Source organism: Cicer arietinum, chromosome 5 (assembly GCF_000331145.2).
Source record: "Cicer arietinum cultivar CDC Frontier isolate Library 1 chromosome 5, Cicar.CDCFrontier_v2.0, whole genome shotgun sequence".
NCBI lineage: Eukaryota > Viridiplantae > Streptophyta > Magnoliopsida > Fabales > Fabaceae > Cicer > Cicer arietinum.
In genome coordinates this window covers 30805656-30829834 of record NC_021164.2, presented here as the reverse complement: position 1 = coordinate 30829834, position 24179 = coordinate 30805656, and the positions used below count along the sequence as shown (strand labels likewise).

At 31.3% G+C, this 24179-nt stretch overlaps 1 protein-coding gene across 1 annotated transcript; it reads right to left on the bottom strand.

Moving 5' to 3' along the window:
• Nucleotides 1–18099: 18099 nt before the first annotated feature.
• On the bottom strand, nt 18100–23667 carry LOC101497727 (protein LONGIFOLIA 1). The gene is made up of 5 exons (XM_004516102.4): nt 22618–23667; nt 22272–22342; nt 19775–21859; nt 19492–19642; nt 18100–19127 (listed from the first exon to the last, which is right to left on the bottom strand). The coding sequence occupies exons 1-5, from the start codon at nt 22760–22762 to the stop codon at nt 18304–18306; spliced, it is 3276 nt and encodes a 1091-aa protein (XP_004516159.1). The 5' UTR covers nt 22763–23667; the 3' UTR covers nt 18100–18303.
• Nucleotides 23668–24179: the final 512 nt, after the last annotated feature.

Sequence of the window (24179 nt, the reverse complement as noted above, 5' to 3'; positions counted from 1 at the left end):
AACGTACTGCCTATCACGGGCCCGTACCGTTTATCGAGGTGCCACCTATCACGGGTCTGCACGATTTACAAAAAGCGAAAACCATAAACGTACTGCCTATCACGGGCCCGTACCGTTTATCGAGGTGCCACCTATCACGGGTCTGCACGGTTTTCAAAACGACATTAAATAAATAAGTCATTAAGAGATTCCCCATTCTTAATACTGATTTATCTTAATGATTTTCAAAACAAAACGTTAAGCAAACAGACATATCAAGAGATTCCCCATTCTTAATATACTTTTGACTTAAACGATTTTCACACAAAATATTCAGTAAACGAGTCATTAAGAGATTCCCCATTCTTAACACTCATTTACCGGAACGATTTTCAAAAACGATCGTTAAGTAACCGGGACATTAAGAGATTCCCCATTCTCAACGCCCAGTTAACTTAAACCTTTTCCTCAAATGCACATTAAGTAAACCGAGGTATTAAAAGATTCCCCATTTTTTTAATACTCGTTTAACTCTAATGGTTTTCAAATTCCACGGAAACAACTCAAACGTACTCTCACATTCAAACCATAATTCACAACAACCACACCAATTAACAAACATCAAGTATGGACACGCCAAAAACAACAAACACAAATCAAAGCAACATAACACCCCAGATACATCAAATTTCATTTACTCATAATCATACACAATGACATTCAAATTCATTTACCACGAAACATTCATCAATATAAACAAAACCTAACTCTAAGGTTTTACCCATAACGCACTAGTTCCGTTTTTCCCCAAATCGATACATTTAACCCTAACAAATTCCTTCCCACACAACCACAGATAAGTCCCTAATGCAAACTAGAAGTTTGGAAGGAGCCCTTACCTCAACGTTAGCTTTAACGTGCGTTTCCGGTACCGCGAGTAATTCCGGATAAATCTCTGCTCGCAACGCCGCTCCCAAATTAGTTCACTAGTACCGTAGCGTGGTGGTGAGCAACTTTCCCTTCTATCTCTTTGAGAAATGAGGTTTGGATCTAGGAGAAACGGAGGGGTTTGTGTTTGGATCTCAAAAACCGTTTTTCTTCGTTTTCGAATCAAAGAGGAAGAGTGGAGTTGCGAAAACCTTGATCTAACTCTCACCCAACCTTGGGTTACTAGTTTTGAAGAAAAGAAAGCGTCGAAAATGAAAATGGGAGAAAGGAGAGAAATTTGGTCGCGGGAGAGGAAGAAGACGATGGAATTTTCAATTTTCCTTCCTTTCTTTTTCTTTACTTTCTTTTTCCTTTCTTCCTTTTTCCTTCCTTCCTTTTATACTATTTTCTTTTCCTTTTCCTTCCTTCTAGTTTTCCTTTCTTTTTCCCTCCAACCAAACATATATAGATATAAAATATAACTTAACAAATATCTCAAAATCTAGACATTTGTTAAATTACCGTTTCACCCGAAACGCATTAAATTCTCCGTAAAGGATTCATCGCAGTTAAATTCAATTTATTTATCGACGAGAAATTTTAATTGGCATCAAAATATCTTTTTGATTATAAAACTCCTAAATATTATTAACTTTGGCTTAAAAGCCTCCGAGCCAAAATCCAAAATACACCAAAAATGCATAAATGGTACTTTAAAATTATGGGTCTTACAGTTGAAAACACTTCGGTACCTAAAACTGTTGTTGTTGAGAACATCTAAGAAAATGGACGAGGCAGATATGGACAAGGAGATCCTAGATACATTTAGGAAGGTGGAAGTAAACATTCCCTCTTTGAAGCAATTAAACAGATTCCAAGATATGCCAATTTTCTAAAAGAGTTGTGCACACACAAAAAAAGGTTAAAAGGTAATGAAAGAGTAAACATGGGGCGCAATGTTTAGGCCCTTGTTCAGCCCATGCCCCATAAATGCAAAGATCCAATAACTTTTTCCATCTCATGTACCATAGGCAATAGTCAATTTGAAAATTTCATGTTAGATTTAGGAGTGTCCATTAATGTTACGCCTACATCTATTTTTAATTATCTTGCTCTTGGATCTTTATAGAGTATAGGTGTTATCATTCAATTGGCGAACAGGAGCAATGCTCGCCCTGTTGGACTGATGGAGGATGTACTTGTTCGAGTTAATGAATTGATATTTCCTACAAATTTTTACATTTTGGACATGGAGGGAGAAAGTAAGTCCAACAGGGTGCCTATCATCTTATGCAGACCATTCTTGAAAACTACTAGATGCATTGAAACTAACCTTGTGTTGAATTATGAAAAATGTCATTTTATGGTTGAATGGGGCATATTTTGGGACATGTGATATCTAAGAAAGAGATGGAAGTGGATCATGCCAAGATTGATGTGATATCTAATTTTCCTTACCCATCTTGCGTCCGCGAGATTCTTTTTTTGCTTGGCCATGCTGGTTTTTACAAGCACTTTATCAAGGACTTCAGCAAGATAGCTCTTCCACTATCAAATTTGCTGAAAAATGTCATTTTATGGTTGAATGGGGCATAGTTTTGGGACATGTGATATCTAAGAAAGGGATGGAAGTGGATCATGCCAAGTTTGATGTGATATCTAATTTTCCTTACCCATCTTGCGTCTGCGAGATTATTTTTTTGCTTGGCCATGTTGGTTTTTACAGGCACTTTATCAAGGACTTCAGCAAGATAGCTCTTCCACTATCAAATTTGCTGCAAAAAGATATCACATTCACCTTTGATGACAAATGCAAGAAGGCGTTTAATTACTTGAAAGTAGCATTGACCTCCACTCACATCATTCAACCACCCAAATGGACCCTCCTCTTTGAAATTATGTGTGATGCATCTAATTATGCAGTGGGGGAAGTCCTTGCACAAAGGGTTGACAGGGTTGCCCATGTTATTTATTATGTTTATAGGACATTAGATTTTGCACAAGCTAATTATACTACCACTGAAAAGGAATTGTTAGCTATTCACTACAAGAAAATCAAGCTTTCGTGACCACCAAAAGCCCCCACAAAGGGAGGAAAGCAGCCACAACAGACACATTTGTGGCTGCCTTAGGCAGCCACAAATAAGCCAGTCATAAAGGTTTGTGGCGGCCAAAACAGCCATAAAAGCTAGTTTTTTTTGTTACCATTTGTGAAGGGTTAAGCCCTCACAAAATTGTGGTGGAAAAGTCCGCCACAAATTTGTGAGGGCTTAGACCGCCACAAATGTGTGACTTTATTTAAAAAAAATATTATAAAATTCGAAATTAATATTAGAAAATGATATTATATATGAAAAATTAATATTAATATAATTTAAAAATAAAAAATTTAAATTTAAAATAAATATTATATATAAAAATAAAAATATAATCTAATATTAATTAAATTATTACTACCAAACAAAATAAAACATTCCAAAATTAATAAATTATGTCATGCAAATCAAAAATTAAACACACCATAATTAAATAATAGTGTATAATATATTCATACAAACCAAAAATAAAAATAGCAAATATTATTCGAATACATCAATTATCATAACAATTTTGCTGATCATTAGCTCCACTCCCTCCATTATTATTTGATGGAATATTACCCGACAAGCAAAGTCCCTCAAAAGTATTATTAATTGGGGTTGGGATAACATGGTTTAAAATTGCATTTCATCTTCAAGTAACCACCACTAGTCTTCGACATACACAACATGGACATCTCATCCCTGTTTACTATGGCCTATATATTTGTGTGTCTGTGTGTATATATATATATATATAAATGTAGATGTTTATTCTAAAAATTAAATAAGGTTTACACGATCATAATAAGATCGATGTTTTATATATAAATTGTTTTATTTTTCAAAAGTATTATTTTGTTATTAACATCTACAAATTACTATATAATAAATTATGACATACTTTGTATGTCAATTAAGGGAGCGTTTACAAACAATATAATAAATTATAATAGAGTATATATATATATATATATATATATAAACCAAAATAAAATTTTAAATCATGTTTAATGAACTTTTTCATAAAATAAGTCCTTTTAAAAAAAAATAGAGACGGTAAAAGAATATAAATTTTTGTACGAACTCAAATACAACTCTTTGTAATGACTAACAACAAATATTAATATCATTAATTTTAATAATATTTTTTAAAAAATATTTACATTAAAATCAATAAGTTTTATATTTGTTTCAAATTTTTAGTTATCATATATCATGTAAACAAGATAATTTCTACTTTTTTTGGACAAATCTACTAACACTTCCTATAATGAACTTTTTATGTATTTTAAAAATAATATAAAAATATTTTAAATTTATAATATTACATATTTTATGATTAGATCATTATTATAAATCTTTTTTTTCATAAGTATTGTTTTGTTGCTAAAAAATTACTATATTTTAATTTTAGTATAAATTTTACAATTTAAATATTTTACTAGTACTTTTGTTAACAAATATTACTAATATTAAAGTTTAAAAATAATATTATACCCAATCTTAAAAATAATATATTCTACATTCTAAAATAAAATATGAATTCTAAAAATATTTTATAACCATATAAATTTTTTTAATAATAATTATATAAATTACTAATCTATATTTAAAATGCATTACACACTAACTTGATGTTGTGTAGTGTCTGACCTGAAACTTAAAAACAACTAACATCTCTTTGCAATAAACACAATAGCATCACTGTCAAAATAAAAATTAAATAATATTCATTAAATAAATAACTTCAAATAAAAAATAACATTAAAAAATAAAATATAAAATCAAAACTTATCGAAGTTCAAGAGAGAAAGTAAAGAGAAAAGTTTGAGAAAAAATATTTGTTGACAGAAGGTGGAGAGAAAATTTAGAGAGGATGAGTGATATTTATAGGAGAACATTATGTCTTTGTGGCAACCTAGGCAGTCAAAAACAATTGCCTTTGTGGCGGCCTAGGCAGTCCCAAAAGGCTTCCTATGTGGCGGCCTTTACCCTCATAAAAATGTGATTTTGTGGCTGAAAAAGTCCTCACAATGGACTAAAATTTCAGTAGGATTTTGTGGCGGCCTAAGCCCTCACAATGCTCCAACGTTGTGATTTTGTGAGGACTTAGGTCGCCACAAAACCCTGCTGAAATTTTAGTCCATTGTGAGGGTTTTTTCAACCACAAATAATAACCAATTTGAATTTTAGTATTTGTAAGGGCTTTTTCGATCAGTAATTTGTGAGGGTTTTTTCGGCCACAAAATATTTTTTTAAGTTGCCCACAAAATGATTGTTTTCTTGTAGTAATTGTTTTTGCTCTTAATAAGTTTAGATCATATTTGCTAGATTCCAAGGTAGTTGTTTTTACTGACCATGCAGCTCTAAAGTTCTTGCCGAAGAAACCTGAAGCAAAACCGAGATTGATTCAATGGGTGTTATTGCTCCAATAATTTGATTTGGAGATTAAAGATAAGAGTGGAGCTGAGAATCAGGTTGCAAATCATTTTATCATAATAGAAATGGATGAGGACTCCACCCCCGTTCAAGATGACTTCCCTGATGAGCAATTGTTACAGTTGCATGAGGTAACTCCTTGGTTTGCTGATTTTGTTAATTATCTAGTTGCTTTAGTTCTTCCTATTGATGTGTCTAGAGCACAAATACACATACTTAAAAGTGATGTCAAATGCTATGTGTGGGATGATCCATATCTGTGAAATTTTTGTAGTGACCATGAGATTAGGCGATGTTTCCCTCACCATGAGGCTCAATCCATTCTTCATTTTTATCATGCCTCTCAAGTAGGGGGGAAATTTTGGTCCACAACGGACAGAAAGAAAAGCCTTATACTCGGGTTTCTTTTGGTCCACTTTGTTTAAGGATGCTATTGAGATTTGCCGAACTTGTGAACAATGCCAAATAGCAGGAACAACAATCACTAGTAGGAATGAGATGCCTCAACAACCTATGCTTTTTTGTGAAGTATTTAATGTGAGGGGCATTGACTTTATGGGCCCTTTTCCTATATATTTTGCTTTTGTCTACATTTTACTTGTTGATTATCTTTTGAAGTGGGTGGAGGAAATACCCACTAAGGTTTTGTTAGATCAAATATTTTTTGCAGGTTTGGAATACCTCGAGCCATCATAAGTGATCAAGGCACTCATTTTTGCAACCGCACGATGAACGCTTTGCTTCAGAAATATGAGGTTGTGCATAGAGTTTCTACACCTTATCATCCCCAGACTAATGGGCAAGCTGAAATCTCAAATAGAAAAATCAAACAGATCTTAAAAAAAATGGTGCAGCCAAAAAGGAAGCAGCCGTCGGCTAGAAAAAGCTCTTTGGGCTCATAGAACAGCCTACAAAACACCAGTAGGGATGTCCCCTTATCAACTTATGTTTGGTAAGGTATCCCACAGCCAGGTGGAAATAGAGCATCGTCCTTACTGGGTAGTAAAGAGTTGTAACCTTGAGATGGAGAAAGCAGGTTTGGAGAGAAAGCTTCAACTGCAGCAACTTGAAGAGCTTAGACTTGAAGCATATGAGAACTCCTGGATCTATAAGGAGAAAACTAAGTACTTTCATGATAAGATGATTTCTTGGAAGGAATTTTCCATTGGCAAAAAAAATTTACTATTCAACTCCCATCTGAAAATTATGGTTGGAAAACTTTGATCCAAGTGGATTGGCCATTTTGTTGTTACTAGCACTTTTCCTCATGGTACAATGGAAATAAAAATTGAAAACACCGACAAAGTGTTCAAAGTTCATTGACAACACCTCAAGCTATTCCATGAGACCCATGTGTTTGAAGATGCTACCATAGAAGAACTCTCCTTGGAAAAGCCCACCTACACTGAAGTTTGAATAGAGAGCTTCATTTTCTTACTCTTATTTTATACTTGTTACTTTCATTGAGGACAATGTGTAATTTAAGTGTGGGGGTATTATTTAGGATTTTATTTGTTATAAGATATCAAAAAATAAATAAATCAATAAATAAATAATGAGCATTGCATTGCATGCTTTTTCATCAGATTTTGTCGGTGCAAATTATGTGAGTTATATAGTATTGAGTTTCTACATGATTGGATAGTATCTTTACATTCTTGGTACAATAAGTTGGATTAAAACGCTAAATTGTGTGTCATTTGTGATAGGTAATTAACCTTTGTGAGATTTTGAGTCTTATTATGTATGGAATACACTTTTTCCATTTTCTTTTTTTTTTTCTTATGTGTGATTTCACTTATGATTGCTAGTCACCCCAGAACTTGACTTGACTTTTATCTTCATGCATATATTGAAAAGATCTAGGCATTTGTTTCTTTTTAAGCTACCAGCCAAATAAGCTTACCCTACCATTATCCATTTGTTTAAGCTCCTTTGAGTCTAATTACCACCTTCTTTGTTTTATAGCTCATTACAAGCCTAAACGTGAAAAACAACAAACTGACCCAATCTTAGTAGATAAAGGAGTCCTTCTTTAAATAAGTGTGGGGGTGTTCAACTTGTTTGTTGGTTAAACTATGCGGGTACTCAACTTGTTTGTTAGTTAAATTTTTTATTTTCATTTAAAAAAATAAAAAGAAAGAGAAAGAGAAGCAAAATAAATAAATAATAATAAATGTGGAAAATGATTGTCCTGTGAACAAAGAGAGTGATGATAAAAGTTAATGATATTTTGTTGAGTTACCTATCAATGTTATTTTTCTCTCTTGATTGTTACTCACTTATCCTCTTTGATTTTTAGCTCTAGTCTCCTTAGGATTATTTCACCCTTACCTTGACCCCATTACACCTTTAATAAAGACCTTTTGATCATTATGTGCATGTGTTTCAAATATAGATGTTAGAGGCTTGTCAAGCCTATGGTAGTGCTAGCGTTCATGATGTGCTTTGAGTGCAAACAATATCCCAAACACTTGAGTGGTTGAGAGAATTTTAGACTTTTATATATTGTGAGGACTCTATCACATATGATGCATTCTTCAGTCAATTTTTCCTCTTGTTTGCCTTGGTTTTGATAAAATCTATTCATGATTGTCTTAAGCTAGAAATATATTTTTTTTTTCCTGCTCACAACTTTGCATTCATGAGAATATTTGGAATCGCATGCATTACTTTGCTCAGAGTGCAAAACCTTAAGTGTGCGGGAATTTGATCAAAGTATTTAGGCACATTTCTTTAGATTTTTACTTTGACATTTTAAAGGTCTTTATAGCCTACATTCATTTTTTAGCTTTTTTCTAAACTTTGGGTCGAAATTGAATTTTAATTTTAATATTTGCATATTGACCTCTGCTCGCTCTGTAGGTCATAACTTGAGCTCTAGATATCGGATTGACGCATGCGACCAAGCATTAGAAAGCTAAAAATTAGAGCTACAACTTTTGTGTTGGAATAAAAGCCTGATGCAGAACTTCATGGGGTCCAAATTGTAGATTACATGATCCATTTTTCTTGTAATAATTTTAAGTAGTGGACCACTTGTTTTACAAGCCCAAAAAATGATTACAATGTATTCGGGGTTTTCTTCTATTTGAAGGAGGCTATTTTGGGATTAATCCATTGTTTCAGAGTTTCATCAACACCTTGAGGTTCATGTTATAATGTTAATTTCACGTTATGATTCTATTTCTCTTTATTCAATTATATTGTTATTTTGATTGCTTAATTAGAATTTTAATAGGATTGATTAAATTAGTTTGATAGAGTTTGGTTTCTATATTAATTAAATTATAGTTTTGCGACGCTTGATCATTAACTCTAATACATCGATAGGAATAGAGTCACAATTTAGAAATTAAATGTGTTGATAGAATTTGTGATAGGTCTGAAACTTAAATCAGTGGATTAATCGTTTTCTTAATTTGTTCGAACAAAAAATTGTAAACCCCCTTTCTAATTTTGACACTCAATTTGGCTAATATTATCATATCGGAAGTCATTGCGAAATGACTTGATTTATTACCCGTACCTACATTTAGTTACTTGTATTTGACCTGTGTGCAATAGCAGATCAGCCTCCTTTGATCAAAGTTAGGTCTTCGAACATAGACTTTTCTCTCGTCATATGTCGCGAGCCTCCATTGTCGATTTACCATGACAGATGTTTCAACTTAGCTGTTGAGAACATTTGCAACATAGTTAATTTTGTTCTTAGGTACCCTAATTTGGCTGAGTCCTGGTTTCTTGTCTTTCCTTGTGTTTAACAAGGGACAAGATAGTTTGGAGTAACATTTCTTGGAGAAAACAATACATAAAACACCAGGTTTGATAAGTTCAAACTTAGTTAATGTTTCTTGGTATCCTAGACCTTTTTTACCATTTCAACTATATCCATAAATCATAGAAGCATACTTATTTCTTTTTATATTGTTGGCTAGAAAGTCTTGGAATGCTACTTCATATTTATCATAATTACATATGACATTTTATGAAGGTTTAGAGAAATAATTATCTTTCATAGTTGTACTTTTTGTTTTAAGTTCAACAAATTCATTTTTAAAAAAAAAATAATTTCTTAAGTCGGGTTTGCATTTACTTTCTTAAGTACTTTCAGTTTTTAGAGATAAATTATGGTTTTTATTTAAGAAATCATTTATGAATTTAATTAATTCAGATCGAGTAAAGTCAGAAAGTACCTCAATTTCTTCATCTAATGGTACACTTCCAGAGTCAAAACCAGAGTCAAAGTTAGTATGAGCCATCAGAGCTTAATATGTTTGCTCTTCATCATCATAGGATTCATCAAAATCATCCCATGTAGCCATCAGAACCTTCTTTTTGTCTGTGGAGTCTTTCCTCTGATGTTTCCCTTTTTTCGATTTGCACATCCAGACTTAACATGCCCAGGTTCATTGCATACATAGAAGATGATGCTTTTCGTGCCAAACTTAGTATGAGCCATCAGAGCTTAATATGTTTGCTCTTCATCATCATAGGATTCATCAAAATCATCCCATGTAGCCATCAGAACCTTCTTTTTGTCTGTGGAGTCTTTCCTCTGATGTTTCCCTTTTTCCGATTTGCACATCCAGACTTAACATGCCCAGGTTCATTGCATACATAGAAGATGATGCTTTTCGTGCCAAACTTGTCATCATGTCCTCTACTGGACTGCCTTGAAATTCTTTGATTGAATGGATTCTTTCTGTTATGCCACATGCTTTGAATTTTTTTGGATATGAAAGCCATATCCTCATCCTTTGAGTCCATATGTTGGTCACCTGAATCATTATTCTTTCATTCTGTTGTTACCTTCAGAGCCTTGTTCCTCTTGGATTTCAAAGCCAAAGTCTTATATTTCTACTTGGGCCCATCATATGTAAGCTCAATTTCTTGATATCTCAAAATGTTAATCAATCCTTCCAATTTCTGAATATTTAGATCCTTAGATTGTTGAATTGTTGTAATCTTAGGTCTCCACTTGCTTGGCAAACTCCTAAGAATTTTCTTCATATGATCACTAGTAGTATAACTCTTTTCAAAAACATTTAATCTTGAGACCAAAGTCTACAATCTGAAAAACATTGTTTCAATATTTTCACCTTTTTCCATCTAAAATAGTTCATATTTTCTTACTAGATGGTTGGGATTTGCTTCTTGAACTTGTTTGCTTCCTTCATAAGTCAAAACTGGATTATGATAGATGCTCTTTATTATTTCTTTGTCAATGCATTTGTCAAATTCCTTAAAGGTTATTGCATTTATCATGAAGGTTCAGGACTTGTGATACGTCTTGTACATCTTCTTTTGTTCATCATCCATATTTGTCCTTGGAATTTTAGTGGCGTCTGTATTTGTTAAAGGAGTGTAGTCATCTTACACTAAGTCCCAAATTTCTGAATCTTGTGAGATAAGGAAGCTTCTGAGTTTGTCCTTCAAGTACTCAAATCTTTCTCCATTAAATAAAGATGGTATGTTGATGTTTCCACCAGAGGCTTCTTCATCGAATCCAGACATGTTGAATCCTTAAATCTTTCCTCAACTATTGTAAAGTGCCTAACCTTGAGATCAGACTCTTGATGCCAATTAAATGTGCAAACACGAGAAAGGGGATTGCGTTGTTTTTGTTTAAGTTCAATTCCTTTTAACTATCTATTCACGAAATGCTTCAGGTTCTGTGATTTAAACTAAAACAGAGGTAATAGCAATCAAGCTTGAGTAATTAGAGGAAGCAGTAAAGTAAAGAGTGCAGAAGTAAAGTGACACAAGCAGATTTATCCTAGTTTATCATCAACTTGGTAGCTGCATCCAGCCCTTTCCCTTAAAAGGATTTAACCAGTAATTCAAATCCTTGACATACATAGGACTAGACCTTACAATTCAAGTCTTACCCACACAACCTGAAAACCATATACTGTTGGAGGTAACTACAACTTGATCCTACAATTAAAGTGTTCTCAACAGAACCTGAAAATCACAGATTGCTTGAGGAACACTAAAGCAGCATTCGGGTTGGGTTACACAAGTTCGGAACGGGTTTTATTTTGCTTCTACTAAGCAGATTGTTCCAATTGATTTCTCACACTAAAACACTTGGAAAATATTTCTTAGAGCAAGTGCTTCTCTAGAACTTAAACCTTTGAACTTTGAATACTTAAGCAATTTGATCTCTCAAAAGTTTTTCTGAATTGTATGAATTTTTGCGTTTTTGGGTTCATACTTTCTTCCTCAACCTTGAGTATCTATTTATTGAATAGATTAGGGTTTCACTTCTGTCCTTGAAAAATCTGGATCATATCTTTCTTGTGAACAAATTTTGAATGTATCTTCTTGGGAACAAATTATAAGTGTATTTTCTTGTGAATAATTATGAGTGTTTCGTCTTGTGAGTAATTTTGAGTGTATCTTCTCGTGAACAAATTTTGAGCATATCATCTTGTGAGCAAATTTTGAGCATATCATCTGGTGAGCAAATTTTGAACATATATTTTTGTGAGCAAATTTTGAACATATCTTCTTGTGAACAAGTTCTGAGTATATCTTCTTTGAACAAATTATGACCATATCTTCTTAGTACAGTCAATGCTCTGATAAGAAGTCAACAATACAAAATTCTTTACTTGTAAAGGATGAACTTATCCTCTGACTAAAGAAGCGGATGACATCCTCTGATTGTCTCATCGTCTAAGATTGTCTTCTCAAAGCATGATACACTCTAAATAATTTAAAGATACATATGGATATGTCTTAAAGGCTAATTTGCCTTAAATTTTGTTTCAAGATATCCAACGGTAACATTCTCAACGGATATAATTCTTCTTACTTAAGTAGAAATCGATCAATATGAAAACAAATCTGAGATTAAAATGAAAAAGGCAATGTTTTAATAAGAATTTATGTAAAAGCCTGGAACACGTCAAAAGAAAAGCATGAATGAAAAATCTTCTCAATAGAGAGTTACTAGAATTAATGTAAATCAATTGAAGTGTTTTATACACTTTAATTGATATAGGACTTGAAATGTAATATTCTCTCAATAAGTTATAATCCTAGAAACAAATTTTGTGTCAATTTAGACACAGACCGGAACTGTTGTAAATCAACCTGATAGTGGCAACAGCACTTTCATCTGTAACAAGTACCTAAAGAGTTATAACAATACTCAAGAACATTAACGACAGGCTTCAAGAAAGTTGACTAGGGTTCTAATGGTGATAGCTTGGAGAGGCTATAGAAGAATACTCAAAGCCTAAAGATGCATAGTAAATAATACTTGTGTGCTATTGTTTAAAATAGTGGATTAAGTGATGGACCGTGTTCAGGCAATATCTCGTTGTAAAGGGATGGTTAGATATAGCAATAGTCTATTGTGAACTAGTATAAAAATCCATGTATTTGCTCTATCTCTATATCTCAATCTAAGCTCTTTATGATTCAACTGTGTGTTACTAAACTTGTTTTAAAATCATAAGTTGAATGATTTGATAAAGAACATTTTTTGCTTATAAATGCAAAAATACAATTCAAAACTCTCATTTCTTTTGTTTTCTAGCACCTTCACTCCAATGGCTTCATCACCAGAATTTGACATAGTTTTTCTCACATACTATTTTTTCTCTAACATTGTAAATTGCTCAGCCAAGAAATTGAGCTTTGGTGCTAATTGGTGGTGAGAAAAACACATGAAAGAAGAGTTTGAATTGTGTATCAAAAACTTTTACCCTTTAAGAATTTTACATAAATCTTGTCCCACTAAGATTAAAAAGGTTTCTTTAAAACTAAACTTTTCGATAAGTTAGATAAAGGAAAGAGTAAACACACATGCAATTTATTCTGGTTCACCACCAATACATTAGCTATATAGTCCCATCAACTTGAAGAATTTTCCACCAGAACCAAATTTACTACAAACCACCAAAGTATACTATTTTCAACGGATTATACCCTAGTCTTCTCAAAGCCTGTTGCTTAGTATAGTCATGCCCTTTAAGGTCTCAATCCAAAACTTGGCTAAGTTACAAAGAAATAAGGTTTTTGTGAAACTACAACGTAACTCTCAACATAAATTATAAATTGTAACATCAAATTACAAGTGATAAGCTTTCAATAGAAAGTATTTTAAATATGTGATCATCTGAATGCACTCATAAAAATATTTTTCCAATATTTTGGTTGCATGGTTGTTTAATAACATTCATGCTTGATGATTTGCAATGATGCTGGAGTACTTTTTAAAGTACATGGGAATGATTTCGTTACTATTTTGACAATTGCAAAGAACGTCCCACATAATTTGTACAATTTTGTACTATTCAAACTGCTAAGTGAATTTTAAAATTGATTCTTTAAACTTGTCTTTTTTTTAGCGCCAAAAAATCTTGTTTAGAAAGATACTCATTCAAGAGGATTCTTTAATGATTGTAGAGGATTGAATTTTAAGAGACTACTCATCAGATGAAGAGAATTAATTTTCTAGAGGAATGAAGAAACAAATGATCCACATTGTGTGCTTGTTGTGCTTCTTTCAAAGGATTGACAATTACACGATTGAAATTTATTAAACAATAGACTATATGATGTATATGTATCAACGGGTTTACTTTTATCAAAGTATTGACTACCGAATGAACTATGTTGGCCAAATGATAAACTCAATTATACATCATAGGAATAGAAATTTGATAATGCACTTATAAAACAACGTTGACTAGAGTTTAGACTAGATGGTTCATTAAATTATCTATCAGATGAAACAAATATTGTTCTTTTCTAATCAGACAAAACACTAAAATACTCAGTAGAGGATCTACACATTTAAAAATATGAAATTAGGTCTCGAAGATAATATTTTAGTCAACAGCTATTTTAATCCCTCAATGTGTGAGACACTATCACCATAGCCTTTAAGTGTATCGAAATTGTAAATCCATCCTAAATATTTCTTTTATTAGTAATTTTATAAACTAAATTGGCTAAAAAAGTACATTTAAAGATTAAATAAACTAATTAAAAATATATTTAAATATCAAAATAACTAACAAAAGAGATATTTAAATATGTTTTTGTAACTTCAGCACTTTTAAAAACTATTGTGAGGGTGTCTCTCACACTCATTCATAGACTAAAGTTTTTACTCCGTAATATTTTAAGCCTGTGAGTATTCTGAAATATAATCATGAAATATAATCAAAAACAACCTCCAAATTATTGGGCTTCAAAGGACTATTAGTTTTTTTTTTTTTTTTTTCTGACAAAGCCTTCACAAGATCATTGTTAGGAATGAAAAGGTATTTATCTCGTCAAAGAAAAATAATCAGCTAGAACCAAAAATAATCTGCTAGGAAAATTTGTTATTAGATGTTAGGTGAAGTTTTATCTTTAAATTATTATTATTATTATTATTATTATTATTATTATTATTATTATTATTATTATTATTATTTTTTTTATTTTAAAATTAAAAATTAGTATAATTTTTGAACTAAAAAACTATTTAGACTTGTCACATCAACACTATTTTAATGCATAATCCCTCCCATCACAGTTATAAAAAAATAGTTTTATGATTATTAATAAATTCATTTAATTCTAATTAGTTTTTTAGAATTTCTCTAAAATAAATTTATTAAATTGAGTGTCAACCACTTACCTATCCACATTAAATATTTTTGAATTAAATTGATGATATACTAATAATAATAATATTTAAATAGTTCAAAAATAATTAATTTTTAATTTTAATAACATTAAAAAATTTATTTATAATAGTGATCAATTTACCAACGATTACAGATAACATTACATCTGGTTTTGAATCAATTAAGTTTAAGTTATTTTTGATAAAATTAGTTGATAGTTGTTAAGCTAATTGAATATTTAATAAAATTAACGGTTTTAAATAGCTTAAAGATGCAAAATGATATAAAGTGATACTCTTAATTAAAAATAAATTTAATCAATTAATACTTAAAATATTTTAAAAGTACTATCATAAAAATTCTCAATGTGAATTATTTATTTATTTTAAATTAAAATAAATAAATTATTTACTTTAAAGTATTAATTATTTTTAAATTTAAGTTTTTTATAAATAAATTTAAAATTATCTATTAATCAGATATATTATTTATTTAGTTAGTTTATTTTTTAAAATTCTAATAATTAAATTATTATCTTTAAATTATTATTATTATTATTATTATTATTATTATTATTATTATTATTATTATTGTTATTATTATTATTATTATTATTATTATTATTATTATTATTATTATTATTGTTATTATTATTATTATTATTATTATTATTATTATTATTATTATTATTATTGTTGTTGTTGTTGTTGTTAAAGAAAAAAAATTATTAATTTTTTTTCTGGAGAAAAGAGAAAGAAATTATACTCTTTTAAAGTGAACAACTTATTTTAAATAACAAAGTTAATAATATCAATCATTAAGAAATAAATTAATATTTTATGCACATATATAACAAATTAGATAATTATAAACTTAACTTTTGATTTTTTCACTTTAATAATTTCTCAAATCCGAGTAAAAGAGGTTTCAAGCCTACAAATTGCAAGTCCAGTCTATCTTTTGGGACACAATCCTCTAATCCTAAATAATTTTAATAAAAGAAAAACACTAGAACAATCTGAAACTAACGACGCTGGAAAATTGGTAAAGAATTACCGCTTCAGTACTTAATTATAAACCTCAATTGCTTTTTTTCTTACATAGAGATACTAAATTTATTGTTCCAATTTAATGTATAGATGTCACTGAAATGTTTATACTCAATTGGATATTTCGTTTTCCAAGATAAAATATGAATATTAAAAGAGTGTATGTTTGAAAAAATAAAATGCATCTAGCAATTTGAAATTATATCTAATTTATATTTAGAAGAAGAAAAGTTTTATCAAATGGAACATTTATTAGAAGGTTGTACTGAGTGTGTTATTATTAACAACCCATATTTCCACAAAGACATCTCCATCCCCTCAAAATACTAAAAATATCCATGTTACATAAAAACCACCCATGCATGTTTCTTTAATTTCTGGAAAATCAGTTTGTGGAACATAGCAACTACTTTCCATGTTAATAAGTTTTTATCATTTTGTTTTAACTCCTAATAATTTAAAATTTAATTGAGATGTAAGTAAAATCTTATAAAAGAAAAATATATTGTATTCGAAAAATAATTTCTATGATGCAAAAACTCATTTTACCTTCTGAAATTTATTTGTGAGACACAACAAAAAGGGTAAATAATGAAAAGTAATTATTTAAAAATATCCCATTTTTTTATTGGATAAAAAATAATAAAATTATAAATAAAATAATTTAAATAAAATATCTATTTGGAAAACAAAAAGACTATACCATAACTTGATATCTCCTTTATATATAAAATATAGTATTTTAAAAATTGCATAAATAAAATAGTATAAATAATTAGTTACGTTAAAATTTGATATACCTTTTACATTTTAAGTATATATCTAGAGCAATATAAGCCACTAACAAGGATGAAACTAAATTAACAATGTAAAAATATTATAATTTTTTTTTATATAAGTAGTATGATATAATTACTATTAGAAATTCACGCGTAAATGTGAGATTTTGAATTTGTAGTTGAAACATGATGTTTAACTTAATAATATTGACATTTTACCAGTTAAATTAGGACTTAAGGACAATTTATTTTATTAACTAATTAATGTTAATCTTTGTTCTAAATATATAACAAAGCATAATTCACTTTAGAGTAATGTACACAATAACCTAGTCGTCGTAGTTCTAAGTCTCTCTTCTTTTCAAACATAGAAGAATGGTGATTTAAGACCAGTTTGTAGTTCGAAATTACTATTTTACCTCATTTTTTCCTTTTTTTTTTATCTAAATATGTTATTTTCATGTAAATATATTTTTTCTTCGTGTTTTTCTATTATCTCATTAGCTAACTGTGACGTTTGATTTTTCAATCTCGTTACGGTGTTTATTTTATTCAAATTGATTGATTAATTAAATACTTTTGTTAGACTTTTTTTTATGATCTATCCAAGTATTAAGAAAAAAGAGTGCTGTCAAAAAACAAGTGCTCATTTTCCTAAGAGTTCATTTAGTTTGTGAAATCATTTCCTTAATAAAGAGATAACATATCAAGTAATTGGACTCTAGTAGTTAATAAATTTCAATTAAAGACAAACCATTCGAAAGAAATCGAATTTGATTCAAAGACTGAAATAATTTTTTATCGGACTTTACTTATCTCACACCCGAACTATAAATTACTAATGCCTCGTAATAATTATTATCTTCAAAAAAATTCATCAAAGTAAAGTAAATATACATTTTAAAAAATGAAAACATTGTTTTCATAAAATAAACGAACTAACAATTTTATTTTCAAATAGTGTTGTAACATGCAAGTAAAGGTGAAAATAAAGGAACTAACAATTTTATTTTCAAAGAGTGTTGTAACATGCAAGGAAAGGTGTGACTACTATTCTTTACTGACATTGTAAAGATGTAACCATTACCTTATTTGTGGTCAAGCATGGTTTGAGAATTTTTTTGTTAAGGACTACAATTCTATTGAATGTATCAGATTATGAGTATAAAACACCAACATTTAACCACCTTGTTGATACACTCCTACCTTCCTACATGAAGAGATTTAGTTTTTATATAGTATGTATTCCACAAATCCATGGTAAGTCAAATTTCTTTACACCTTACACAAAAAATAATAATCGTAGCTCTATAGTATATGGCGTGACACTGAAAATAAACTATATGCAAATGACAAGAATATAAAGATCTAATATCAGTGAGAAATTAAGGAAAGGAAAAGAGAAAAAAAACTACTTTCCAAATAGTTTCCGACGCCTAACCGATGACTTAACTCGCAAACCAGCCGCTTCACCGATCACAATATCGTTTACCAAATCCTTAAATATCAGTCTCTCAACATCCAATACAATTCCAGGTATTTCACCATTGAAATTTTCCCAATTTTCTGATCCATGAATCACATCTTCACAAAGCATACTCTTTAAACCATCATCCTCTTCATCTTCTAAGATGCATTCAGCTTTTTTGGTTTGAACTTTTTCTATCTCGAAGCATAGTTCTTTAAGAAGCTTTTGAGCACTGAGTGTTTTCTTTGTGAGTTTGTTAGGTTGAAACCATGGCTCCAGAGAATAGTCTAGTTTTGCACCAAGAATTTCATTCACAGAATCGAAGATGAGTTTTCGGTGAAATTTCTCAGTATTTAGCTTCGAGAAAGCAGCTTTTTCGAAGCTGCTTTCTTCTTTTGAAACCAAACTACTTGCTTTGGTCTGCTCCAAGACGAGGAACAACTCCGGGTTAATAGGATGACCCGATGAATGAAGTTGAAGCGTCAGAAATTCAGAACTCAGGTCTCTGAGTAAGAGACCTGAAGCTAGTAGTATTTCAGATATGTATCTCTGGTCTGGATTTGAGTTTTCACAGAGGGAAGCAATGTAATCGATTCTCACTTCGTCGTGGCTGGAGTTCAGCCTTCTAAGCTTCTGAACAAGGTGGTCTATGCTTTGTAGTTTCTTGCGGTTGATCTCTCCAGATCCTGCGGTGTTAAATGAAAGGCCGTCATCAGGTTTCCACTGATCTTTGACCTCATTGTCTTTGGATTCTTGAGCATTACCAGCTGCAAAATATGATGTTATAATGAGATAAGTAAATAATAATAATAATTCTAGATGACTTTAAATGCTATGATGCATTGGTCAAATCTTCAGGGCAAATACCAGAATATGCATATTAAGCAAATAGTCATTAGAGCTATTAGAGTTTACATAAATTGTTTTCATAAGCTATCCAGGAGAGCTAATGGAAAGAAACTGAAACAACTTATGAACATGTCATTAATCTCTCGAAAATAGTCTCACAGGAGCTTATGGAAGTAGATAAGTTCAAATAAGTCCATCTAAAAAGTGTCTCAATATAAAGTGTGGTCCTTATAGATAATATGGATCCTATCTTTTTATCCATAAATAGAAATCAGAAACTACCTTTTGGATCTTTAGGTATCCGCGTTACCGGGGATGACTCATCATCTTTGTACATTGATCCATCGAGAACTGAGATAGGACTCAGATGTTCTGGCGCCTTAGTTGCAAGTTCTGCAATTGTCTCACCCTCATCCAATCTTGGAGTTGATTTCTACAATATTAGGTAAAATCAAACAACATAGTATTAACTGATAAAAGGATTATGCTATTGCTAAAATTAAAAAGTTTAATCATATTGTTATAGTAAGAAAGTTTGATTTAAATGAGATAAAATGGCTCTTACTTTCTGAACTGTTTCTGAAACTAATTGTTTCATTGGCTTCAAAGATGGACTTTGGTTGTCATCAATTTCAGTAGACTGTAAACTACTAGTGACTTCAATATCGAATTTTGAGTCAACCGTGATGCTGTAGGATTGAAGAGAAATTTCGTCCCCTTGACAAAAACTTCTAGAATCATTGCTTAACTCACTCATTTGCTCTTCACTAGGCTGTGAGTTAAGGACTCTTTGTCTTACTTTTCCACCTGGAGAAACTGATTCCACTGCCTTTTTACCAGATTGTCTTCTGGATTTGATTGAATCCGATGGCGGCGTAGGCACACGAGATCGCTTCTCTAACTCCAACTTCTTCTGTTGCAATCTTGGACTCACTGATCCTGAATTCTTCACCGGACTTTGGTTATTTTCTTTTGAAAATTGTTGAGACCTTGATTGAGATTGTGCAGATCTTGTAGTACTCTTGGTAATACTTGTTTTCTTATCAATGGAAACCGGAGAAGCGTCCCTGCGAATATTCTTAGGAGACTGTTCTTTTGTTACTAGAGTAGAAGATATGTTGTTTCTATTGGAACCAGAAAAGCCACCAATTGGAATAGCTGAAGACGCAGAAAACTCGGATTTCTCAACAAGTTTTGCCGGTTTCATTATAACTATTGGTGAATCAAAAACCCTTGTTGAGTCTGTTCCTTTGATTGTAGAAGATAGAAAATTGTTTCTCTGGGGATTTTGTTGCTTTACTGACCGAGAATTCTGAATTTGATTGATAGCTTTAGGTTCATAGTCACTTTGACTTCCAACAAGGTTCGGAACTTGTTCTTCTTTTCGACTCTCTAATAGCCCTTTTTCTTGCATTGCTTCTAGTATCTGCTTTAGTGCTCTAAGATCCCTTCCAGATTGTTTAAATTCAAGGTCTTTCAATCTCTTCTCTATCTCGCTATAAACCGAAGGAAACGAATCTTGCGTTTTTGCTGTAGGAGATTTTGTTGTCCTTAAATTTTGTTTCTGAGAGTTTCTATTTGCATCCTGCTGCTTCCATGGTGCTGGTTCAATCGGAAACTTTGAACTAGAGACCGGTTTCATAACCACGTCCTGATTCTTCCGCCTTGGGGAAGTTGGATCTTTCAATGAGATTTTCGGAGAGTTAGAAACTCGGAGTGGCCTTATGAATCCAGTTTTTGATGATCTTGGAAACTGACCATAATCTTGAGCTGAATAAGTTTCAGTTGAACCTGATTGAGTATCACCAGTTAAAGATGAATCAGGTAACGCTTCCAAGCCCATCAGCTTTGCTACAACACTCGGTAGCCGACTTTGAGTTGGTGGAGACTGTTGTAGACTAGAGAATTTTTCATTTGTGGTGGAGGTGCCACTGTAAACGTTTCTTGAGATGTGACTCGGCTTTGAATCAGAACTATAAGTGCGCCACGGACCTTCCTTACTATCAAGTGAATGCCTAGGAACCTCTTTTAGCTTTGGTGTGGATTTTATGGTCTCTCGCGATTCAAAAGAATAACGACTCGTTTCTCTTCCATCGTAAGCTAACCAAGGAGTGACATCCTTTGAGATGGAATGCCAGTGTCCGTCTTTTACTTCATGTGATGATCTTGGTAGTTCTCGAGTTTCAGCATAATGCCAAGGTGCTTCTCTAAGTTTCGAAAGGACTCGGATAGACTCCTTTAGATCAATAGGCGCACTTTGCTTTGCATCTATTTCAACTCCATAAGATCTATCAACATATTTGGAAAGCTGAGGAGGTCGCGGTGAACCCCTGTGCTTCAATGCATGAACAGAAGATTGCTCTTTGGCCATAGATTTCGAAGACATCCCTCGAGGATCCCTATACATTGAATCCTTCACCACATCACGCAGGTCAAGTGAGTGACGTCCTAAACGAGGAGAGACATTTGGTTGGTTCATAACTGTTTCCCTTGAAGGAGTTTCAGGCAAAATAATCCTGTCAAAGGAAGTCTCTACTTCAGCCTTAAAGTCTAGAGAAGAAACCGATGATGAACAAGAAGAGAATGATGCTCTCGATGATTCTGTTGAAATTCTTTGCTTTTCATTCTGACCTCTGTTTAAGCTCGTATCCTGCAATGAATCAAATATGCTTTATAAGCCATGTTTCATTTACATGCTTGTAGTTTCTTTATAAGGCTTGATAGTTACAAACACACACATCAAAAATAAAAAGTATATGCACGTGAAATTTTTATCAGGAGAAAAATGGAAACATGATTGATTTTGCGGAAATTCGGGAGATGGATAAATATAGAAAATGATTCTATAGATTATGAAAACATTCTCAACCTTCTACATTTGTCTCCAATGGAAATGGTAGTCAAATATGCACATATATGTTATGAATAATATATCATAAGATCAGTATATGCATACTTGGTATTGTAACAATCGTGCCTCAATTTAAAGCTTTATTCAATCAATTTAGAACTGAAAACATTATAAAAATTGTAAAAAATGAGGGTAAAAACAAGGTTCTTACATTTGCCATTTGTCGATGTCGGATGCTATCAGAATCTCTTTCCAAGCTGTCATCACTGAATTGCAAATTACCTATGGAAAAGCAGAAACATTAAATTCAAATACGACAATGAAACTGAAACATATAGATCATATACACAACATAACAAACTTATCCACACAAGTTGGATGTTAACTCTTGAAAAATCGTTATCTATAAACAAATGCAACGAACAGTAATAAGAGATTGACACTCTCAATTAGTAAAGTTAACAGCTCAAATGAAAAATCATCTCAAAAAGGAAATAAAAACACATTCCTGCAAACAGAATCGGTAAAATTGAATAAGTTACTACTAAGAGAAATACCAGAAGGAAGTCTCTTCTGGCTAATGCGACGACCGGTAACAATCTGATGACGATCAAAGAGTTGAAAAATTCCGGTCATACATCCTATCTGCTTCTGCAGATCTTGATTGTCATCTGCTAAAGAATGCAACAACTTTGCAGCCATGTCAACCCTTTTTTCTTCACAAATTAAGCTCAAATTCTCAACCACCACAATAAATTAGCACAACACTCTCTTCATAAAAAATATGTGTGATCTATAATACTCTCAAAAGTCAAATCTTCTTACACAATACATCAAATTCCAAACCCCTTATGAGTAAAATTTATGATTCTATTACACCTAATACAACACAAAATCCAAAATTTCGACACCATAAGAAAATAAAACCCAATATGCTTTATACAAGTAAATGAACCTCTTTTCTTTCACCCTCAAAGCTAGAAGAGAATGGAACAGTTTTCACAGTTCTGTAGTCTCATTATAAAGACAAATGCGTCAACAAATTGCAAAGTAAACAATTTCTTGAGGCATTTTAAATCATTAAAATAAAATACCCTTTGACTGTATCAAACTTTATCAAACTCAACACAGATTTGGGTTCTCATAAACATAAGAAAAATTCAAACTTTGTGCTCTAAAAAGCCTTAAACTAATAATCCAAATTTGTGGGGTTAGTTCAAAACTCATCCAAAACCTTCTCTCAGTCAAAACTTGCAAGAAGCCAATGGAAAACTGTGAAATGAAAAAGGGTATAACCCAAAAAAGCCTAATCAAAGGGTTTTCATTTGGATGAAAGCAAGAACCTTGTTAGGTTTCAAAAAACAAACCAGACAATAGATTATGTGACAATGGCAACAAATGGTACAAATAAGGAAAGGAACTTAACACCCCTTTAAGCAAATGAACAATGACTCAAACCACCAAAAGTGAAACCAATGTCAATGCCAAAGAACAAAAAACCCACAAATGATATCTTAATGGAAGCAAAGGAATAGAAAAGTAAGGGTCAATTTTGTTTTCTTAGTTTTCTTTTTTTTTTGTGTGTGGGTTGTGTCATAAAAATCTGCTAAACAATCTGGTTAGAGCTGTCAAAAAGGATTTCTTTTTTTTTTTATTCCCTCCTACCGTATTATAAAAACAAAAATCGGTTAGTATTTTTTATTGTTCCATTATAAAAAAATTACATTAATCTAAAAATAATTTTACATCAATTTATTAATATTATTATTATTATAAAAGATGGCCTAATAATTAAATTTGAGTTAATGATTGTATATGAAATCAATGAAAATACATACTTTAACTATCGTCTTTTATAATTTAAAAATATTTTTTCTTTATAACAAATGCTAATTTGTACTTTAAAGATAGTGCTTATGTCCTTAATTATAAACATAATGTGAAAATAAAATAAAATTGTTGTTAAATATAAATATTTTTTTAATTTACTAGATTATTTATTATTTTTTAAATATTTAATTTATTTTAAAATATAAAAAGTTAAACTTAACACATTAAATATAGAATTTATTTTGCTAATATTAACGTATAAAATAAACAGATTAACTGTCCTATCCAT